At 49.4% G+C, this 18,925-nt stretch overlaps 1 protein-coding gene across 4 annotated transcripts in view; it reads left to right on the top strand.

Annotated features, from left to right (window-relative positions):
- Positions 1-18,925, top strand: part of ACSL6 (acyl-CoA synthetase long chain family member 6) — a 45,955-nt gene that overhangs the window by 14,649 nt on the left and 12,381 nt on the right. Inside the window, exons 2-13 of one of the 4 annotated variants that reach the window (XM_082771559.1) lie at positions 3,454-3,674; positions 5,259-5,373; positions 6,252-6,316; positions 6,542-6,643; positions 6,786-6,885; positions 7,410-7,588; positions 8,082-8,114; positions 9,302-9,353; positions 12,971-13,044; positions 14,747-14,977; positions 15,827-15,904; positions 18,194-18,328. In XM_082771559.1, coding sequence (XP_082627685.1) covers positions 3,480-3,674; positions 5,259-5,373; positions 6,252-6,316; positions 6,542-6,643; positions 6,786-6,885; positions 7,410-7,588; positions 8,082-8,114; positions 9,302-9,353; positions 12,971-13,044; positions 14,747-14,977; positions 15,827-15,904; positions 18,194-18,328 — 1,359 coding nt within the window. In that variant the 5' untranslated portion in view covers positions 3,454-3,479. Of the gene's footprint in view, positions 1-3,055; positions 3,675-5,258; positions 5,374-6,251; positions 6,317-6,541; positions 6,644-6,785; positions 6,886-7,409; positions 7,589-8,081; positions 8,115-9,301; positions 9,354-12,970; positions 13,045-14,746; positions 14,978-15,826; positions 15,905-15,960; positions 16,039-18,193; positions 18,329-18,925 lie in introns of those variants that run through there. The other 3 variants (XM_082771558.1, XM_082771561.1, XM_082771560.1) reach the window with 3 other exon arrangements.

Below are 18,925 nucleotides of genomic sequence, written 5' to 3'. Positions count from 1 at the left end.
GTTTTTTGTGTTTGTGTCTCTTTTCTCTGCCATGGGGGTACTCCACAAGTGGTGATGCGGTGTGGAGCAAATGCCCGTGTTGGTGCTTCCATGTGAAGCTCTCAGGGCTGTTTTCCATAGCTCCCCTGTGGGTGAGAGGTGCCACTTCACAGCCCGAGCACCCAGGGCTCATTGCAGGGCTGGGGATTCACCGCAGGTGACAGAAATGGGGCAGAACTGCCAGAGAAGTGGTGCAGAGAGCATCCTGCTGCGGAGACCAGGGTGACAGCAGCAGCTGCTCACGGTGTGCTCCCGTGTGTGATGCTGTGGTGCTAGTAGGAAACCAGACCCAGGGACTGTGCTGATTTTTTTCATTCATATTACTACTATTTTTAATTACGTGATTTATAGGAGGAATACAGGCAAGGGAGGCACAACCTGTCCTGGCAGCAGGGTGCCCGGCAGCGCGGCTCCTCTCAGACACGCCTGAGCCCCTCTCCTGGCCCCCGTCCCGAGGCAGGTTCACTGCTCCGAGCCCATCAAGTTCGGGCTCATCGTGAGGCACCTGGGGATGGAAAATCAAGATTAACTGTTGCAAAAGCCAAGCCAGGTGAGCTTTGTAGTGCCAAAATCAACTGTGTTTGGAAACTGGGGTCAGTGGGTGAAGCTACAGGTCTTGGGTGGATGGGAGGAACCAAAGGTGCTGGGCTGTCCCCTGCATGGGGTAAGCTTTCTCCTGGGAGCAGGGTCCTGCCTTCAGTTTCTGTACTGAGTTGTCATTCAACTTAGATTATTAAATGAAAAGAGGAGAATACAAGCAGATGACTGTGTGGTCCTACTTGCCATGCTGGCATCTGTATTTAGCTCTCCCAGGTATCCTAGCACTCTTGCTGCTGCAGTAGGAAGAAAAAAAAAGTCTGTGCAAACCCAGGCTGTGCTGTGCCCCTCTCTTTGCTCAAGCTGAATACCTCCTGGTAATCACAAGCGATCCTTATTTCTGTGTGAAAGCATCCTGTCTTTTCCAGTTGAAAAGCACATTTTTTGATGTCTTTAGATGACTTTTTTTTTTTTCCCAAATCCAGGTACTGGTGTAAATCTCACCCTAACATATGTCAGAGGGATGCGAAGTCAGTGAGGGAAGGTGTGATCACACGTCCCCCATTACCCGTATTATAACAGCAATACTTGTGTTCTGGTGTGCTGCCGGGTCTGGCTGCCAACACTTGTTCTTTTTACTACAACCCTGGCTCTTGCGATGCTCTTTCCGGTGCTGTGAGCTCCCAGTGTCCATTAGTGCCCTGTACTGGGATGGATGTGCAGGAGGGCCCAGCACTGGTGCCCCTGTGCCAGCACTGCTGCTGCTTTCCCATTTCCCAGAGACTTCTGCTTTCAGCTTGGCTGCACAGGTGGCTGCAAATCACTGCTCCCAGGCTGATGCGGATGGAGTCTTCTCAAGTTTTGAGTGTAACCAGTAACCGTAGAAAATTTTGGTGGGACTGATTGTGTTTCTGGGAGCAGGCAGTTCTAAGTGCGACTAACCCAAATCCTTTTGCACAAATAGCTAATTCATTTGTAAATGAAGAGCTCCCTTAATTTTTTAGCCTGCTTGTTTAGATGTAGAGCTTAGGGAAATGGTTTAGTGGGGACTGCTAGCGTTAGGTCAGAGGTTGGACTCGATGATCTTGAGGTCTCTTCCAACCTAGAAAATTCTGTGATTCTGTGTGATTCTGTGATTCTGATGTGTTTTGCAAGCTGCTTTTCATCACCTGGTGCAGAGAAGTACCGTGAGGGGAGAGACCGGTGCTCCACCTCCATTCATCCTGCCCTTGTTGCAGCCAGGTTGTACCAGATGAGCAGATTTCTGGAGAGATGCTCAAAGCTCAGGAGAAAATTACACCCTGGGTGGGCACTGCCCAGAAACATCACCGAGATGCTGCTTTATTTGCTGTGATCATCGCAATTGGTCCTGGAGGGGCTGGGGGGGGAGTTGGGCAGCTGCAGGATCTGGCCCATGGGGAGGACAGGGCCAGAGCCCCCAGAAGGGAGAGGTGCTGCTCCCACCTTTAGCCCAGTTGGCGAGTTTAGCTGTTCTCTGTGTCTTTGTGCTCTGCAAAATTGAAAACTTCCCCCACAGCCCGGTGCAGGGGGGGCCATTTGTGAGCTGGCACAAGGCAGCCTCCGGAGCTCGCTCTGCATGAATACGGGGAAGGGCTGCGAGCGGGTAGTCCTGACCTTCAGCATGTCCCAGACACTGTTCCCAGGAGGAAAAAAGCTGGTTTGTGTTAACGTCAGTGGTGCTTTTGTGCGGGGGGCCCCGGGCCCTGTGGGGGCGAAGCCCCTCCATTCATCACTCGGTGCCTCTGCGAGCTGGAGCGAGACCAGAGGGCGAGGGGAAGGGGCTGCCCAGGCTCCTGTGGCAGAAAAGCTTTTTCTTTAAGATCTTGACTGCTGGTAGAGTCATAAATAGCGCCGTGGGGCTTAACAGGAAACCTTAACTGTTTGGATTCCCCCCCTCCTTGCAGCATCTGCTTGGCTTGTCTCTCGCAGGGCTGGCAGTTGCTACAGGCTCCCTGGCAGGGAGCTGATACAGGGCTGTTACTGCACATACAAGTTCTTTAAAATGCCTCGTGTTCACCCAGCACCCCACCACCAGTCCCTGGAGCACGGCCTCGCCTGGCCGAGCCGCCCTCCTCGTACCCGCAGCAAAGCCAGGCGGGCAGGTACAAAGGGAGAGAGCTGGGGATCAAGTGCTGCCGTCCTGTGCCCCAAAACTTGTCCCCTCGCCTGCCTGCCACCAGCTGAGGTGTGATCCTCTCCGTGCCAGGGCTGTGCCCAAGGGGGGCTCTGGCATGGGCCCCCAGTCCCCGCGGAGCAGCCAGGGTGGTGCAGGGTGGGACCCGGCGGTGCCTGCGCCCAGCCTGATACCCGGCGCTCCCTTATCCCCAGCCGGCACTCCCGGGTGTTTTTTTTTTCCAAGAAACTTTGAAGCGACGCTGTGAAACTCTCTTTGGCTCGAATCACCTATAATTTAGCCTGACGTAAACCATAAGGAGCTCGAAGCTGAGAACGTGAAGCTGGCATAAACAAAGAAAAAGCGGTGCTTGGGAGCATGTCTGCGCAGTGTTTTGTGCTCCAAGCCGTGCTGGCTGTGCCCTGCTCCACGTGTGCCATGGGCTGGAGATGGCACCGCATGGCCCGACCCCAATGTCCTGAGCAGGAGTGCTCGGCTTCCCTGCTGTGCTCCTAGCCAGATCCCAGGGCTCAGCTCAGCACCCTGATGCATATAACTGCGTGGCTGTGCTGCCGGTGCTCGGGTGTCCTTTAGGGATCTCTCAGGGATGTTCCCTCTCCTCTCGCACCTCTTCCATGGACGCTGTTCTCCTCACATTAATTATTTTCCGGCGGGCAGCCCCGCAAGGCGGCAGAGCAGTGCATTGGCAGCGGCTGAAGAGGCTCCCCTCTTGGCTCTTGCAGAGTTTTCCGTGTCGCTCGTGGAGAAGATGCAAGCTCAGGAAATCCTGCGGAGCCTGCGGCTCCCCGAATTCGATGACCTCAGCCAGTTTTTCCGCAACCTGCCCACCACGGCGCTGGTGGGCATCGGTGCCTTCGCGGCCGTCGTGGCCTACTGGTTCGCCAGCCGGCCCAAGGCCGTGAAGCCGCCCTGCGACCTGCGGATGCAGTCGGAGGAGGTCGAGGTGAGGCTGGATTTCACGCGGGGTTTGCAAGGGGGGGATGTCCAGGCAGCATTTCTGTGCTCTGTGGGTGATGGAGCCCCGGCACGGTACCCAGAGGGGTGCCGGGGTCTCCTCCTTGGGGTCTCCAGCAGCCGCCTGGACATGTGCTGGGGGAGTGGGGCTGGGCCAGAGGCACCCAGAGGTGCCTCCACCAGGGACCACAGTGGGTGCTGGGAGGTGCTTTTATTCATTTTGAGCTCTCCAGCCTCACCCTGTAATCAGCCACATGGTGCACTGGGCCAAGGATTATTTCACTCCTTAATTCACCTTCTTCTGTAAAGTGAAAAACTAGAATCCAGCCCATTAATTTATTCGCTTGGATTTTCAGTAACATTTTGATCTTGACTTTGCTTTACCTCCAATGATTGAAAATTACAGCAGCACATTTACAGGGACACATCCACAACCCCTTGTCCCTGCAACAGCATTAAGACCTCTCGGTCAGCTCCTCATCCTGGTTCAGGCTGCTGCTAGTTCTGCAATGATAAGAAAATATACCCAGATCCATGGGTGAGGCTGAGGAGTTATTAATTTTCAGGCTTTTAAGAGGCCTTAAAGTTTAATGAAGCTGCTCCGTTTTCAGGAGGAGAAATATTTCTGAAAATCGTTTCAACTTAAATTCATATCTGAAACTCTAAGGCAAGAATTCAAAGTCTTCTCCTGTGCCCCCTGTGAAACCTGACTGTCTTTAATTCCAACAACTTTTTAAAAGGGTGGGAGGAATTTAGATTTTCTCAGAAAATTTCCCCTTGTGGATGGGGCTTTACCGAGCCTCCCTTCTGACTCGCAGCACTGTTCAATTGCTGTGTGACAGCGATGGTGGCATCTGTTTGCCCGTCCTACCCCACCTCTGGGAGAGCCACTAGGAACTGCTCCTTGTCTTTTCCCTCCTTATCTGGCTGCCTGTGGCGTCAGCCCTGCTTTTATCTTCCTGCCGTTATCTCCTGGTGGCCTGAGTTTGCATTATGTCCTTCCTTTTTGTCTGGATGTCCTTGACAAGGTGCCTGTGGTTCTGGGGACCTGCGGAGCCCAGAGCAATCACTCCCCCCAGGGTGTCCCCACTCCATCATCCTCAGCAGCCCAAACGTCCCAGCTCCATCCAGCATAATTTGAGCCCAGCATTTTATTTTTATTTTATTTTATTTTATTTTATTTTATTTTATTTTATTTTATTTTATTTTATTTTATTTTATTTTATTTTATTTTATTTTATTTTATTTTATTTTATTTTATTTTATTTTATTTTATTTTATTTTATTTTATTTTATTTTCCCCGTGTTATCTGGAGATTTAGAACTCCTCCTTGGATCTTTTTGGGGAATACCAGCCACGTCCTCTGCCGACAAGCAAGGACAAGCGCTCATCCCTGTGACACGGCTCCCCACGTTACATGGGTGCTGTGGTTCACATCACACCCCTCTGGCACCCCTGGGTGCCAGGGCAGGAACACAGCAGTGGACGTAGAGGCAGCACCAGGCGGTGCTGAGGGCTGTGCCATGTCATGGTGCCATGTCGTGTCGTGGTGCCATGTCGTCTGTCACGCAGGGCCTGGACGGGGCGCGCCGGTCGGTGATCGGGGACAGCCCGCAGCTGCTGACGCACTACTACGACGATGCCAGGACCATGTACGAGGTCTTCAGGAGGGGATTCAGCATCTCCGGTGAGAAGCACGGTTGTGGGGAGGCTCAGAGCATGTGGGAGGCCCCAAAAGTGTAGAGACCTAATGAGAGTATGAGGCCCTAACATTTTGGTCACTGAAAGACTTCAGAGGCCCAAAACGTGGGAGGCCGAGAATGTTTTTAAAGCCCAAATAGTGCAGGAAGGAAGAAAATTGTGGGAGGCCCCCAGAGAGTGTTGGAGGCCAGAAGAGGGCAGAGTCTGGGTGCAGGTTTGCTCCTACCCCACTCCTCCCTGCCACGCTTCCCCCTGCCTTTTGCAGCACTGTTATCTGTGAGAGCTGGGCCAGGAGAGCTTCAGCACTTACCTGGCCCTAGGTGCCCAAAGAGCTTTAATGTCTCTTCTACTGATTACTGAATAACTGAGTAATCATTAGGGATCTGTGTCTGCTCGTGTCTGCTGCTTGCGATGTCCCGCCTTGCTGAACACACCGGTGTTGTTACCAGGTTATTATTTCTGGTACCACCAAAAGCCTCAGCGGAACACAAATATTCCACCCCACGAGACAGAGGTAGATCAGGAGCCCAGTAGGTGCACGGAGGGGTGGGTTTTTGTGCAGGCAAGTAGTCAGCAGATGAACTAAACTCCTCAAGTACTCCTGTCACATAGTGCCGTGTACTGTCTTGCCCTTCTCCCAAGTGGCTGTGTTAAAAATAGCAGTTTTCACTTTGAAGCGTTGATATCAAAAGGCAAGGAAAGCTTCAGGAGCTGGCGTTCGGGCTGATGGTGCTCGCTGTGAGCTTCGTCCCACCCTGGTACTGATGGCTTTGTTTTCCCAGGGCTCTGCTGCAGCCCCATGACACCGGGCACCAGCTCCCAGCTCTGCCCCCTAACTCTGCTGTCTCTGGTTGTGTCTTGCAGAAAACGGCCCCTGCCTGGGGTTCAGGAAGCCCAAGCAGCCGTACCAGTGGCTGTCATACAGAGAGGTGAGCTGGAAGTGAGCCCCCCCGGAGCCCCATCCCCTGGTGCTCTCGCCCTTCCTGCAAAGGAAAGGGTGAACAGGCATCCTAGGCTAGCAATAAAGTGAAAAACTGGGTTTTTAGATAGCTGATGAAGTAATGGGAGAGCCTGCCCACACAGCTAAGTCTTCTCTTTAATTGCTGCTGCTTGTGTTCTGCTTTTTTGTGGACCTTTTTCTCTCTGACTTCCAGGTGGCTGAAAGAGCAGAAGCTCTGGGCTCGGGGCTGCTGCAGCAGGGCTGCAAGCCATGCACCAAGCAGTTCATTGGGGTCTTTGCTCAAAACCGCCCAGAGGTGAGATTTATTTTAACTTGATGCTGCCTTGCTAATGTTCCTGCCTTGTGAGCTTGCTTTATGTCTGAAGCTCGCTCTCAAGTGTGTTAAATCTGTTCCTACCTCCCCCTTCTCACCTCTGTGCTTTGATGTCCCCTGGCAGTGGATCATTTCTGAGCTGGCTTGCTACACCTACTCCATGGTGGTGGTTCCCCTCTATGACACCTTGGGTCCTGGAGCCATTCGTTACATCGTCAACACAGGTAAAAACAAAATCAACATAATCTTTCTCAGAAACAGCTTTGTTGCTTGGAATGGTCAGTTTCCTTCTGCTTCCCGAAAGATGGGTGGTTTCACTCACCAAGTGTCTTAAAGTCACTTGGAGAGGTTTTTTGGGGGCCACTGTGACCCAACACCAAGTCAGGGCCACCCCCCGTACTTTCCATGCCTGGTCGTGCTCAGCTGTGGGAGGAATTGCTGCAGGGCTCCCCACTGCTGCACTTCCTCACGTTTTGCCTCCTAGATTTCCTAGCCCACATGGTGTGTAATTTTGGCATTTTGAGCTGAATCCCAGACTACTCCTTGGTGTCAGCTACAGCTTCAGTGTTGATTTATGCTAGCTAAAATTGCAGTGGCTTTCTAAGAGAAATATGGTATAGTCTAGGAGCTCTGATATGAACCCAAAGTGAGTACCAGCGCTGACATGATGTTAGCTATGAGCGAGCAGCCAGTCTTGTGTTAAAAAAAGATTTACTGAAAACAACTTGTTTGGCTGCTTTCCTTCCAGCTGACATTTCCACAGTCATTTGTGACAAACCTGAAAAAGCCAGAACGCTCCTCGACCACGTGGAGAGGAGAGAAACTCCAGGTCTCAGCTCCATCATCCTGATGGACCCATTTGAGAAGGAGTTGTTGGAGAGGGGAAGGCGCTGTGGGGTCCGCATCCAGACCATGCAGGAGGTGGAGGTAAGCCTGGTCTCCCCCTCCTTTCCATACACTTTGTATTTTCTACAAAGAGACGGTAAAAAATGCTGGGACTTGTGAACTGCGTGGCAGGTTCAGCCTCTGGGGCTCATGGCTGTTGATATTGATGTGTGGCTCAGTGCAGTTCTCTGTAGTATTATCCCTTATTGACAGGATAGCCAATATTTTAAACTTCCATGCTCAAATAAGACATCAGCTGCTCTTTGAGCCTGGTTGAGACAGAGTCCTCCTCCTTGTAGGCTTATGTCCTCACGCTTCTTATGAAACAGCCTGGCTCCAGCTCAACCAGCCCAAGCCCTGCTTGAATCCAGGGATACCTTTGCAGTTAGCTTAGGACACAAAGGATGACCTAAGTGCTAGCCGCAAAGATTTCTGCTCTGGCTCCTGCTCTCCCTTAGTGGTTTGCAGATTAGCAAGTGGGTTACACCACATGAATGGTAGTGGAAATCATTTGTGTTACTTTAATCTCTTTCAGGATTGCGGCCGGGAGAGTCGACATGCGCCTGTGGTGAGTGCTGTCACGCTGGCTTTCCCACTCAGGATTGCAGCTGGCTGTGTCAAACTCGTTTCACTAACGAGGGACGAGCTGCTCTGGGCAGAAGCAGGCGTGTGTGGGTCAGGGCAGCGTGCCACAACCCCCCCGTGCAGAGGCAGCCGGGGAGCTCAGGGGCTGGCAGTGCTGTGCACTGGAGATGTGCAGTGTTTGCTTTATACGCTCCGTCTGGGACTCTTAAATGAGATAATTCATCCTTGCTGAACGTGTTAGCAGGACAGTAATTAAATGCCAGTGTTAAGCCACGCTAATTCCGCTGCCTTACCCCAGTGGCGCCAGTGGGACGTGTTTGTAGCACTGGCTGTGTGGCAGGCTTTCACTCAAATATTTGGCAATACTTTCTTTTTGGAAAACTGCATTGATATTTTCACCAAGGGTGCTCATACTCTTACAAAGCTTTCAGAAGAGGATTCTAATTTTCTGGTCATTTATTTAATCATTGGTGACCCAAAATGGCACACACCGTGGTGCTGAGAACGCAGAGATGCTACTGGGAATGTGAGCCACCAGCAGCTTCAGCTAGTTGTCCCCTCTTGTGGTTAACCACACTTTTCCAGAATTTATCTGGACATCAGTGAACTAAATTTTCCCAGACACCCACGGGTACTGACAGTGCCTTTAAAAATGCTGGTGGCAGGGTGGAGATTGTGGCTACACAATCACCAGTAGAAAAAAAAATTAAAAAGAAAGAAAAAAATGCACATTTTCAAAATGCTGAAATATCAGTTATGGCTGATATCAAAACCCTAGGAATAGCAAACACTGTTACTGTCTCCTGTGTGGCCATATTTCTAACAAATACTCTTACTGATATCAGATACAATACAGATACCTCAGCTTTTTAAGGAGGTGGAATTTTTGCACTAGGAAGTGTTGGGGCATGTTCTGAGATGCAAACCTTCCATCAAAGCCTTGTTACGCTAAAGCACAACCTTAATGCAGCTGGAGCAGATCATCAGGGAGGAATAGGGTCTGCGTCAAGTGAAGACACCTGATAAAAGAGATTTGCCAAGGGCAAGGAAAGCATTTTATAGCAGAGCTGAAGTATAATTGGTTTGATCTTTATGTTTATACAGTGACAATATTCTACCCCTTGTGCATTTGATTGATGTGATTTTCTTTTTTTTTCCTCATGTTCCTAGCCTCCTCGACCAGAAGATCTATCAATTGTCTGTTTTACTAGTGGCACTACAGGTAAAGGAATGGGCATTTTATTCATGAAATAGTGGAATAGATTATCGGATTTGTTATTAATACCACATCAATATGTGCAAACGTGCTGCTGTACTGACACGACAATGATATCTGTGTGTATTTTAGCATCTGGGTATACCTACATTTCTGTAGATTGCAGCTGGAATCCCGACACACACTTGGGCAGTACGATTTTGCGGTTGTCTGGAAATCTGCCCACGTTTCTGCCTCCTGTTTTGCAATGCAGATATGAGGCCCTTGGCTGGAGGATATTTATCTTCTGCAGATGTTTAAAAAGAGAAATGCTTGTCCAGAGCTTTCTGTTTTTCACCGGCGTCCCCGGCCAAGCCCTGATGTCCTGGCAGAGGACGAGCAGGTCGTTCTCCTGCTCGGGGCAGACGTGGAAATCAAACTCTCTGCCATCCACCAACAAGTTACACAGGCAGACAAAGAGACAGCAGAGCTCAGATACACGAGGCGTGAGCGCTTGGGAGAGCGTTTCCCTTCCCTGCAGGCGAAGACCAGGCTCTGGGGACCTCTGGAGCAGCTCTTCCAGGTTCCCCTGGGCTCTCAGGACTGCCTAGCGCTTGGTGCTGCTGCAGAGCACCTGGATTTGGCCCCGCTGGTTTAGGAGGCAGGAGGTGCTGTTTGACACCTGCAGAGCCCGAAACATCACCCGCCTCTGGGAGAAGATCAATATTGCAGTCAGGTAAGTGGCTTTTATCAAGTACAACCCCTTGCTGCTCAGTTTGTGTTAAAAAGCTGTGTTTGCTTTTGCCTTCGTACATCGTTTTACTTGGAGGGCTTTTGAGATCTGTGCATTTCGGGCCACACAATGCAGTGCACGGTGTGAAAGGAGCCTGACTGCTCAGCCTTGGTGGTGGGAACCTAACGAGAGAGGGCTGATGTTAAAGTCCAGTTGAATTACTTGTTCAAATTGCATCTTTTTATTGATATTTTATTTTCTAAGTTAGACTTTATTCTAACAGAAAAGTTTTTTTTTTTTTTTAATTATTATTATTATTATTTATTTATTTATTTGCAGTGCAGTCATGGGCCAGTTTCTGGCTTTTTACATTTCCTGGCACCGTGTCTGATGTTACAGAAATAGGACAGCCAGGGAGCCCCTTCGCTTTCTCCCACCCAAAGCCCAGTTTGTGTGCCATCTGCAGACTAAATTCTCCCAGAGCAATGGGAAGCTTCGTGAAGCACCACTCCATCCCCGTGCTTTGCACATCACCTTCTGTTTCTGTTTTTTGTTTTTTGTTTTTTTTTTTTTCCAGGCCTTGTATCAATGCTCTGACCCATTTTCCATGCTCTGTTTTGGTTGTAAAATGCCTGGCTTTTGTATAGACCATGCTAGGATATTTCTAATGACCAGATTTAGAATTTTATTCCAAGAAACATGTTCCCAAGGGCTTTTTCTGTTCTGAAGGGTTCCAAGTATACTCATGTGATGTGAAACCAATCTTTGCTGTAGAGTTTTTAACGTGGAAATTGTGGAGTTGGGAGCAATTTTAGCTGTTTGTCAAGAAAAGAAAAGAAAAAAAGCACCAGAAGTGGATTTGAACACATGCTTTTCTTTCATTGCTAGGCTCAGCTGCCCACTTGCCTCCACAAGGACAAGGGAGAGATTGGGAGCACGAGGTGGACTCTCATTGTTGCACCAAGAAATCATCGGCACTCACAGACAGACCAAAGGTGCACAGATGCCCCCAAAACATCAGGATATAATTTTGCATGCCAGCAGCTCCACAAAAGCCATTTCCACAAGGACTCTTCTGTAACTGGTTGGATAAAAAATGCTTCCCAGCTGCACAGCCTGGCAGTGGAGGGTCCCTGGGGGTGGAAGGTGCCTGTGTCCCGACATACTGATGGAGCACAGCACCGAGACAGCGCTGGAGGTGCTATTGGAAAGACCCATTTAGTAATGTGGAAAAAGTTTCTTCATTGTCAAATTGACAAAGCAGCTTGGCACTGAGATAAAGAGAAGCTGCCATACCGACCATTACCCGACCGGGATCGCCGTGCTCCCGTTTCAATCGCAGGCTGGACAAGCTGTGTCTTTATGAGGAAACTCAAGCTTAAGAGCAGTGTCAGAGATGTGGCATGGACTTTTAAGAAAGAACAATCAGTGCCATGAAGTCTTTTCTTCCAGAAGTGGTCATTCTGGGAAATGGCTTGTGGCAAGGGGCACTTATTCCTTTAACTCCTAAACAGCCAGGGGAACTAAAGAGGGTGAAAATTCACAGGAATCCTCCGGCCCTGAAGGCTTCCCCTCCCTGGTGGCAGCACGATCTGCTCTGGATTTCTCCTGATGAAGAGCCCGGGGTCTCAAAGCACCCGAGGAACCTCCCAAGGAGCCTGTGGAGCTATGTCAGGGCGCAGGACGGCCGAGCTGACAGAGTTGCAATTTGTGATATCCCATTAGCAAAGCCAGAGAAATTGCCACAGCAGCGCTGAGCGTGCCTGCAGGCAAAGAGATGCTCACACCCACTGAGGCTGAGCAAGCACCCGTGGCCAGACGCAGCCAGAACACCACGAGCAATTTCTGGGTGGTCAGCGTGCGTGTGCAAACAACGGGCCTTGGCTTGAGCTTTGAGGGCTGGAAAAAAAGTGGCTGGATTTGCACCTAGCTGTGAAAATAAGTGCCTCAAATCTCAACCTGGTGAGCCTGTGTGCAAGGTGCTGGGGCGGGAGCTGTTGGCAGAGATTCCAGCTCCTCCTGGGAGCGTTGGAGGAAGACGGATGTACGCGAGACCAAACAGCCTCCTGTGCACTGCGTTCAGCTCTAAGGATCTGGGACTGAGTTATTCAAAGGCACTTGGAACACCGAGTACGGATTTTTTTTGTAAACTGTGTTGTGTTCAAAACGCCCTGCAATAAACGTGTGCAGTAATCATTATTTTCACTTGGGTCTTTATTTAACCATTGGAGCGCCAGGAGTGAAGCAGTGTCAGCGAGGCTGCAGGGCACAGGGCTCAGCACTGCCAAAAGCCTCAAAATCTGGCTGACTTACAGGTTTTTGAGGCTGCTGCATCCGTCATTAGCAGCATCACAAAGCTCCTGGCACGTGTCCCCGTGCGCACCGTACCGGGGCCACGCAGGGTGCCTGCAACTGAAGCTCCTCGCTCTGCCTCCACCCGGTGCAGCGCTGCAGCAGCGTGATCAAATTAAAGCAATCTGCTTAAAAACACACTGCAGGGGGAGGGTGATTCTGTAATCGTTATTTAAGCTGAGCTACACCTTCTTTTCTGAAATAAACCCTTTGAGGGTGATGCAAAGTGACAGTGCTGGGACAGGAGGACGCAGCGCTGCGGGCAGGGCGTTGTGGATGGAGCCCTGCCTTGTGTGTGCACCTCGCTTCTGGTGGAAACCCTTGTTCAGTGTCTCCCACAGAAAAATATTCATGTTATAGTGTGTTTGCAGTATTTTACTAATTTCTGAACATTGCAATAAGTGCCTTTGGTAAATATTACTGCACATGAATGACTGAAAATTACACAGGTTTTAAAATCCATTTAAAATTAACATTTTAACAATTTTTTTTATTTTTTTTTAAAGCTTTTGGAAATGACCTGCTGGCTTTTAAAATCACCCTCTCTATTTCCTTTCAGGAAACCCCAAAGGTGCTATGCTGACTCATGGGAACGTGGTGGCCGATTTTTCAGGCTTTTTGAAAGTGACGGAGGTGAATACCCTGACATAGAGAATGTGTGTGGAGTATGGGATTGAGCTGTGTCCCTGCAAGGGCTGGGGATGTGCCCCTCTGGATAACAGCCCAGATTTCTCTTACTCGGGGCCAAATTCACAGCAGTGGGAGGAGGTCCGAGTTTGCAGTGCTGGTGGGCATCACATCCCCATGCTACCAGCACGGGCTCCCTGGGGCTGCAGGGTGCAAAGTGCTGCAGAGGAGCAATGCTGGCTCCTGCAATTCCTGCACAGCTGTGACTGGTGCCTGAGAGAGTAGTGCCCACTCCTGGGGATGCCCGTGCAACATCCCAACCTTTATTTGAAAGCTTTCTGCATGTTAAGTGTGTATGTATATGGGAACTTAAATATTTATTTATTTATTTTTAACAGAATGGTCAATTTAATATTAAAGTATACTTTAGTTTTGGATATACATTTAAAAAGAAAAAAAAAAAACACAGCAGTGGTCAAATAGATGTATAATATGGTTCATGCAACATGTAAAGTTCTGTTTAGAAACAGTATAGGAAGCACATTTGCTTTAGCAAAGCATATAAAGAATTTTATGCAGCTTGCACTTATCAAATACAAATAATCTAGTTTTTCATAGTAAATGGGCAATTCTATAAAGCAGCAGCATACACATGGGATGCACAATTTATTACAGCAAATCCCTTGTTTGTTTTATGGTTGGTGCTGGAGATACTGCAGCCTTATTATCTTAATCCTCAAGTTTTCTGAGATTTCCAGGACACCGTTGTAAAGAAATGTGGACACATGACATGAAACCCCTCTGAGCTCCCATGTTTGAGCGCTCGTAGGGAGGTGACTCCGGTAACTTGCCGTAGGAAATGTCACTGTGTTCACCACAGTGAACCCTCAGGGTTCGTGGTGCAGAGATTTTCTGGCTTCGGAGGCAGCGAGACGCGCAAAGGGAAGCTGATGCCTGCATGTCTCTGAGACTCAAAGGGCAGGAGAGTTTATTTTGGAAGATAACCACTTTGCAGGGAGCTGAGGGAACGTGGCGTCTTCCAGGACTGGCCCACAGAGATGGATTCAGTGTTCAGTGACGGCAGTGGGATTCTTTGATTAATCTCCAAGGGATCAGATTCAGACGTAAGTCTGGTGTGTGTGGCTGTCAACCCAAAGCTTCGGGCACCAGGGCACTGCTGGCCACGGTGCAAATGCCCGCAGCCAACCTGCACGGGAAGGGCAATGTCTGACTGCGGCAATAAAGTCAAGCAAAGTGCAAAACACTTGACAGCACCATCAGGTAGTGAAATACAGATACCGAAAGCTGAGGGGCTTACATACTTCTGTGACAGTTTTCCTTAGTGCAGTGATTTCCATAAACGGAAAAAAATACGTGAACTTAGAGCTTTATTACAACATTACTCTCAAAAGCCAAGAAGCTGTTTTCATTTTATCTGTTTAACTGGACAGCTGTGCCAACTGTGAAATATTAGCAAATGGCAGCGTTTTGCTCCAATTTCAAAACAAGCCATTTATTGTCTGGGCACTGAAAGCAGTGCAAAAAGAGCAGCGTAGCTAGTGATGCTAATGGTTTTACGTTACGGCGCGTGCAGAAAACGAGGCCAATTTGAAATAATATATAAATAGATCTGCAGATCAGATTGACACATAATAAGGATCGGGATGCTGAAAACACCCGGGTGGTCAATCCTGTTTGACTTCACTAGGTAATGGTCGGGAGAGCGTGCCCAAAGCTGACTTGCCCAGATTTAACCCCAATAAAACATCTCCCGAGGAAGGACGTGGTGCTCCTCCGTCCACCGCCGTGTCCCAGGCCACGGAGTACCAATTCCATCACAGCAGTGGAGATGCAAAGTGGGTATAAACTGCTAATACCAGGAGCCCGAAGCTTTTATACCCATTTTCCACTAACCACTGGCCTTGGTGCAAGTCAGTGGGTAATGAAGCTTTCAGTTTTTCTAATCCATAATGTTGTGGCAAGCCTTAGCCTTGGAAATGCAGGCAGACAGGTTGCTTTCCTTCGGGGCATGGACCAAGTAAGGCTCTTGGGGCCACTGCTAAGTCCAGCCTCAGAGACAGAATTAAAACCTTGGCAAACTGAAGTCTTTGGTTACGTATTTTTTTGCATAACTTTTTTGCCTTCCTTTTCCCTGCTGAACCCGTCTGTGGGGCAGTGATAATGCACTTAAAATCGCATTCGAATCGATAAAATGATGAGGAACACTAACAGAAATCGTTAATTTCTGCAGCTAAGTGATCCAACATACCCTGCCTCAAATCAATGATTAACCTAAGGGGGGGGGGGAGGAGAAATCTTTTCTCTTTGACTGAAATAATGCTGGGAATCTCTGATGTGCTCTGGAAAAATGATGCGTCCACGGAGCCCTGCTGATTTCGGGGAGGCTCCGGCAGGTCTGCACGAATCCGAAAGTGCAAAGCGTGGCCTGAGCACCTCGTGGCAGACAGCAGGGCTGACAGCCGGGCTGTCTGTCGGGGTGAGCGCCTGTTTCCAGCACGAGCTGTGTGGACACGGCGTGCCTTCGCCGTGGAGAGCCTCTCCGCTGCCCTGTGTGTCCATCTCCGTGCTCTGTACTCCTCCTGCTAACGTAGCTCATTGACGCTGTGGCTTTAACGCTTCACTTCGTGCGCTGCTCCCTTCCTCTCTCGATGATCTCTCCCCTTTTTGCTCCTCTGGTGCCATTTTTCTTTTTACCGTTTTATGACTTTCTTGTTGTCTTCCTGTCAGTGTTTCTTTCCTTTCTGTCTCCCATGCCCTCCACCTGCAGAAAGTGATCTTTCCGAGACAGGACGATGTGCTCATCTCCTTCCTGCCTCTGGCTCACATGTTTGAACGAGTTATACAGGTAAGAAACTGCCTGAACTGACGAGGCCTCGTGGGGCTCCTTGTGCTTTCTTCCAGAGTCAGTGGTCTCCTACTTGTGAGGATGTACACATTTCCTATTTGCCTTTAGCACACATGTTTGAGAGAATGGTACAGGTAAGGTCCTAGCGTCAGTGGAAATCGCCTTTTTCCACACCAAAAAAAATAAATAAAATACTAAATAACCAGCGATATCTCGTAGCACTAAAAAAGCTTGTACTCCAGAAGTGCCACGTGGTAACACCGGGGCTGGAGCAGTGCCGGGAGCGTTTCCCAAGCTGTGGGTTTGGGAAACGGCCCCTGGACAGTGGGCAGGAGTCACCTGCAGCCTCGCAAAGCGCTGTAGGGTCAGCGATCATAGGAGCAAACCCAATTCTGCACCATTGTTCTCGCCAGCCTGCAGAGCTGCCTTCTTGCATCTCTGTCTGAAAAGACAGGTGAAAATTTGTGCTGTGGTTGGCGTGCTGTGCAGGTCAGGTGAGAGGAGCACATCAGCCCTACAGCCCGAAAAGCTGGGGGCTGGAAACCGATTCAGTGTGTGAGCAGTGGCTCTGTGTTTTCTCAGGGAGGGCTGTTCTGGGCTGGAAGCGTGCTTTCCAGTCAGACAGGCATCCCAATACGAGCCTTCCGCTTCTCAGTAATGTGCCAGAAATAATACATTCTGCCACGTTAAAACATTTGCAAATTGGAACTGAAAGCCCATGAAAGATTTGGGGAATTGCAGCCGGCATATTTTTGCTTGAAAGCCTAATTTTAAGAGGCAAGTTGGTCAGTATGCCACCGCTGCTCAGGCAAACCTCGTTGCTAGCTAATAAGAATGTAATTATTAAAAAGTCATCTGATGGGGTAAAAAAATAGAAGCCTTTGAAATCACCTCCTTTCACAGGATGCTGCCAGATGGACAGGAGCAGCCCTCCAAAGCAGGCAGTTCAAAGGTTAAGGAAGGTTTACCTTTTCCTGAAAAAGCTCATTAATATAGAGATTTTTCAAAAGGGCTAAGAAATTGTTCCCAGAATTATTCTGCACAGCAAAGACCATATCAGCTTCCCTGGTTTTAGCTGGCATTCTTAGTTCCTGGAACTTACAGTTAAACTTGGATCTGTTCGTTAAAGCTTTCTGCTAGTCACTCGCAATTCCCGGTGAGCCCGCAGTGATGTTATTTTCCTTTTTGTTTTCTTTTTCTTCACATGCCTGCGCAGTGTAGCACACGATTTGGCAGTGCGATGCCTGTTAAACCCACATCACACGTATGAAATTCCTGTGGTTTCGGCCCACGGACAGGGAGCCTCTCGCTGGCTGACAACGCAGGGAGAGCGCTCCGGTTGCTGTGGCAGGCTTTTGGGAGCAGCACAGAAAAACTTAGGTGTCTCTTAAGGCATGTTTAGCCGTTTTGGCTGCTGGGGGAGCAGAGTGCTCCAGCAGGAGCTGATGCTTTCACCATCTTCCAGCCCTGTGGGATAGCACACAGCTCAGTGGGGCTGGGCTCAGCTCCCAGCACCGTGGGTGCCTGGCCGAGGACACACTCCCTGTCCAAGCTGGACAGGGGTGCTCATCCCTAAACGCACTCAAGTGGGTGCACGAACCACATCCTTCCAGTTTTAGCAAGGTAGTAACCGGCTACCAGGGCTGCCCTTCCACTGCCAGCTGGCTTATCACAGCTCTACTGCCCGTCCAGCTCTTTTCTCATCTGATGAACAAGTGGCCTCTTTTCTTGCCAAATATGAAACTTCTGGATCTGTGCGAGCAAAGCACCTTTTAAGAAGCAGGCGCCTATTTCTGGGATACAGGATCAGGCACTGTATTGCTAACGTAGTCTGTATCAGTATGTTTAAACAAAACTAAAGTATTAACATCTAAAAACCTTCTGCTGCTCACTGTGTTTCACAACATTTCTTAATATGCGTTTCTTTACCAACCTTAAGTCTTCATGCCGTGAGCTGCAGGGGTAGGTCCAGGCTTCAGGGGTGAAGTCCGGACCTGGGTCTGACCCTACCTCAGGGAAAACCCCTTCCCAAAGCTTCGGCTCCTTGCTTTTCCAGACAGTGGCAAATTTGGTGGGTGCTGAAATTCTGATAAGTGCCCAGAACTACGTGTACATTTCCATTCAGTGCTAAATTGTCTGTGAATTTTATATACATACTTCTAAAGCACCATTTTTGCCATGCTGGAGAGCAGGATTTGAGGAAGGGCATTTCTGTGTTTGGGAGGGATGCTGAACCACGGGAATTACAAGCAAAGAGTTTACACGGGGTCTTTTTTCTTCCCGTCACAGTCCGTAGTGTACTGCCACGGGGGGCGGATTGGGTTCTTCCAAGGAGACATCCGCCTCTTATCCGACGACATGAAGGCTCTGCGTCCCACCATCTTCCCCGTCGTGCCGCGGCTGTTAAACAGGATGTACGACAAGGTGAGCTTCATTTTGTTCTTCTTGTAATAGTGACGTTTATGTCCCTCTAGTGCATATCTGAAAGGGTTCCCTCGGTCCTGGGGATTTCCCTGGCAGGTTATACTGTTCCTGCCTTATTGCAAACACTTCTTACCCTGTGTAAGCGATAGAGCTGCTCCGATCTGTGGGGCCGTGTTATGTGGTGTGGCACAGAGAGCAGATGTGGCTATAAGGAACCCCTCTGTGCTAGACCCTTGCCCTGCTCTCTCTGAGGTTGCCAGTGGCACTGCTGGAGAAGAGGCATTTTTCTCAGCAGGGCAACACCAGTCAAACCTGCACGCACTGAGACGCTTCGTGCCCTTCGACAGGCTTTGGAACTGGGATCTTTCTGGTGGCAATGACAGCTCAAAACTGGGACCTGCAAAACTATGAGAAAGATTTAGGCAGCGTAAATGTGAGGTTGGCTTCTGCATCTAGGTATTTTTTTTAAACAAAGAGGTGGTTTTGAAAACTATGTTAGAAAGATGTCTGGTCATTGTCTTCTCTGTTTGAGCAGCAGGGAATGAATATTTCTTCCTCGGAAGATTTATCCTTTAAAGATGGGCTTAAAGCACAAGC

This window comes from Aythya marila (genome assembly GCF_965140915.1).
Source record: "Aythya marila genome assembly, chromosome: 14".
Lineage (NCBI taxonomy): Eukaryota > Metazoa > Chordata > Aves > Anseriformes > Anatidae > Aythya > Aythya marila.
This window is presented reverse-complemented; position numbering and strand designations above follow the sequence as displayed.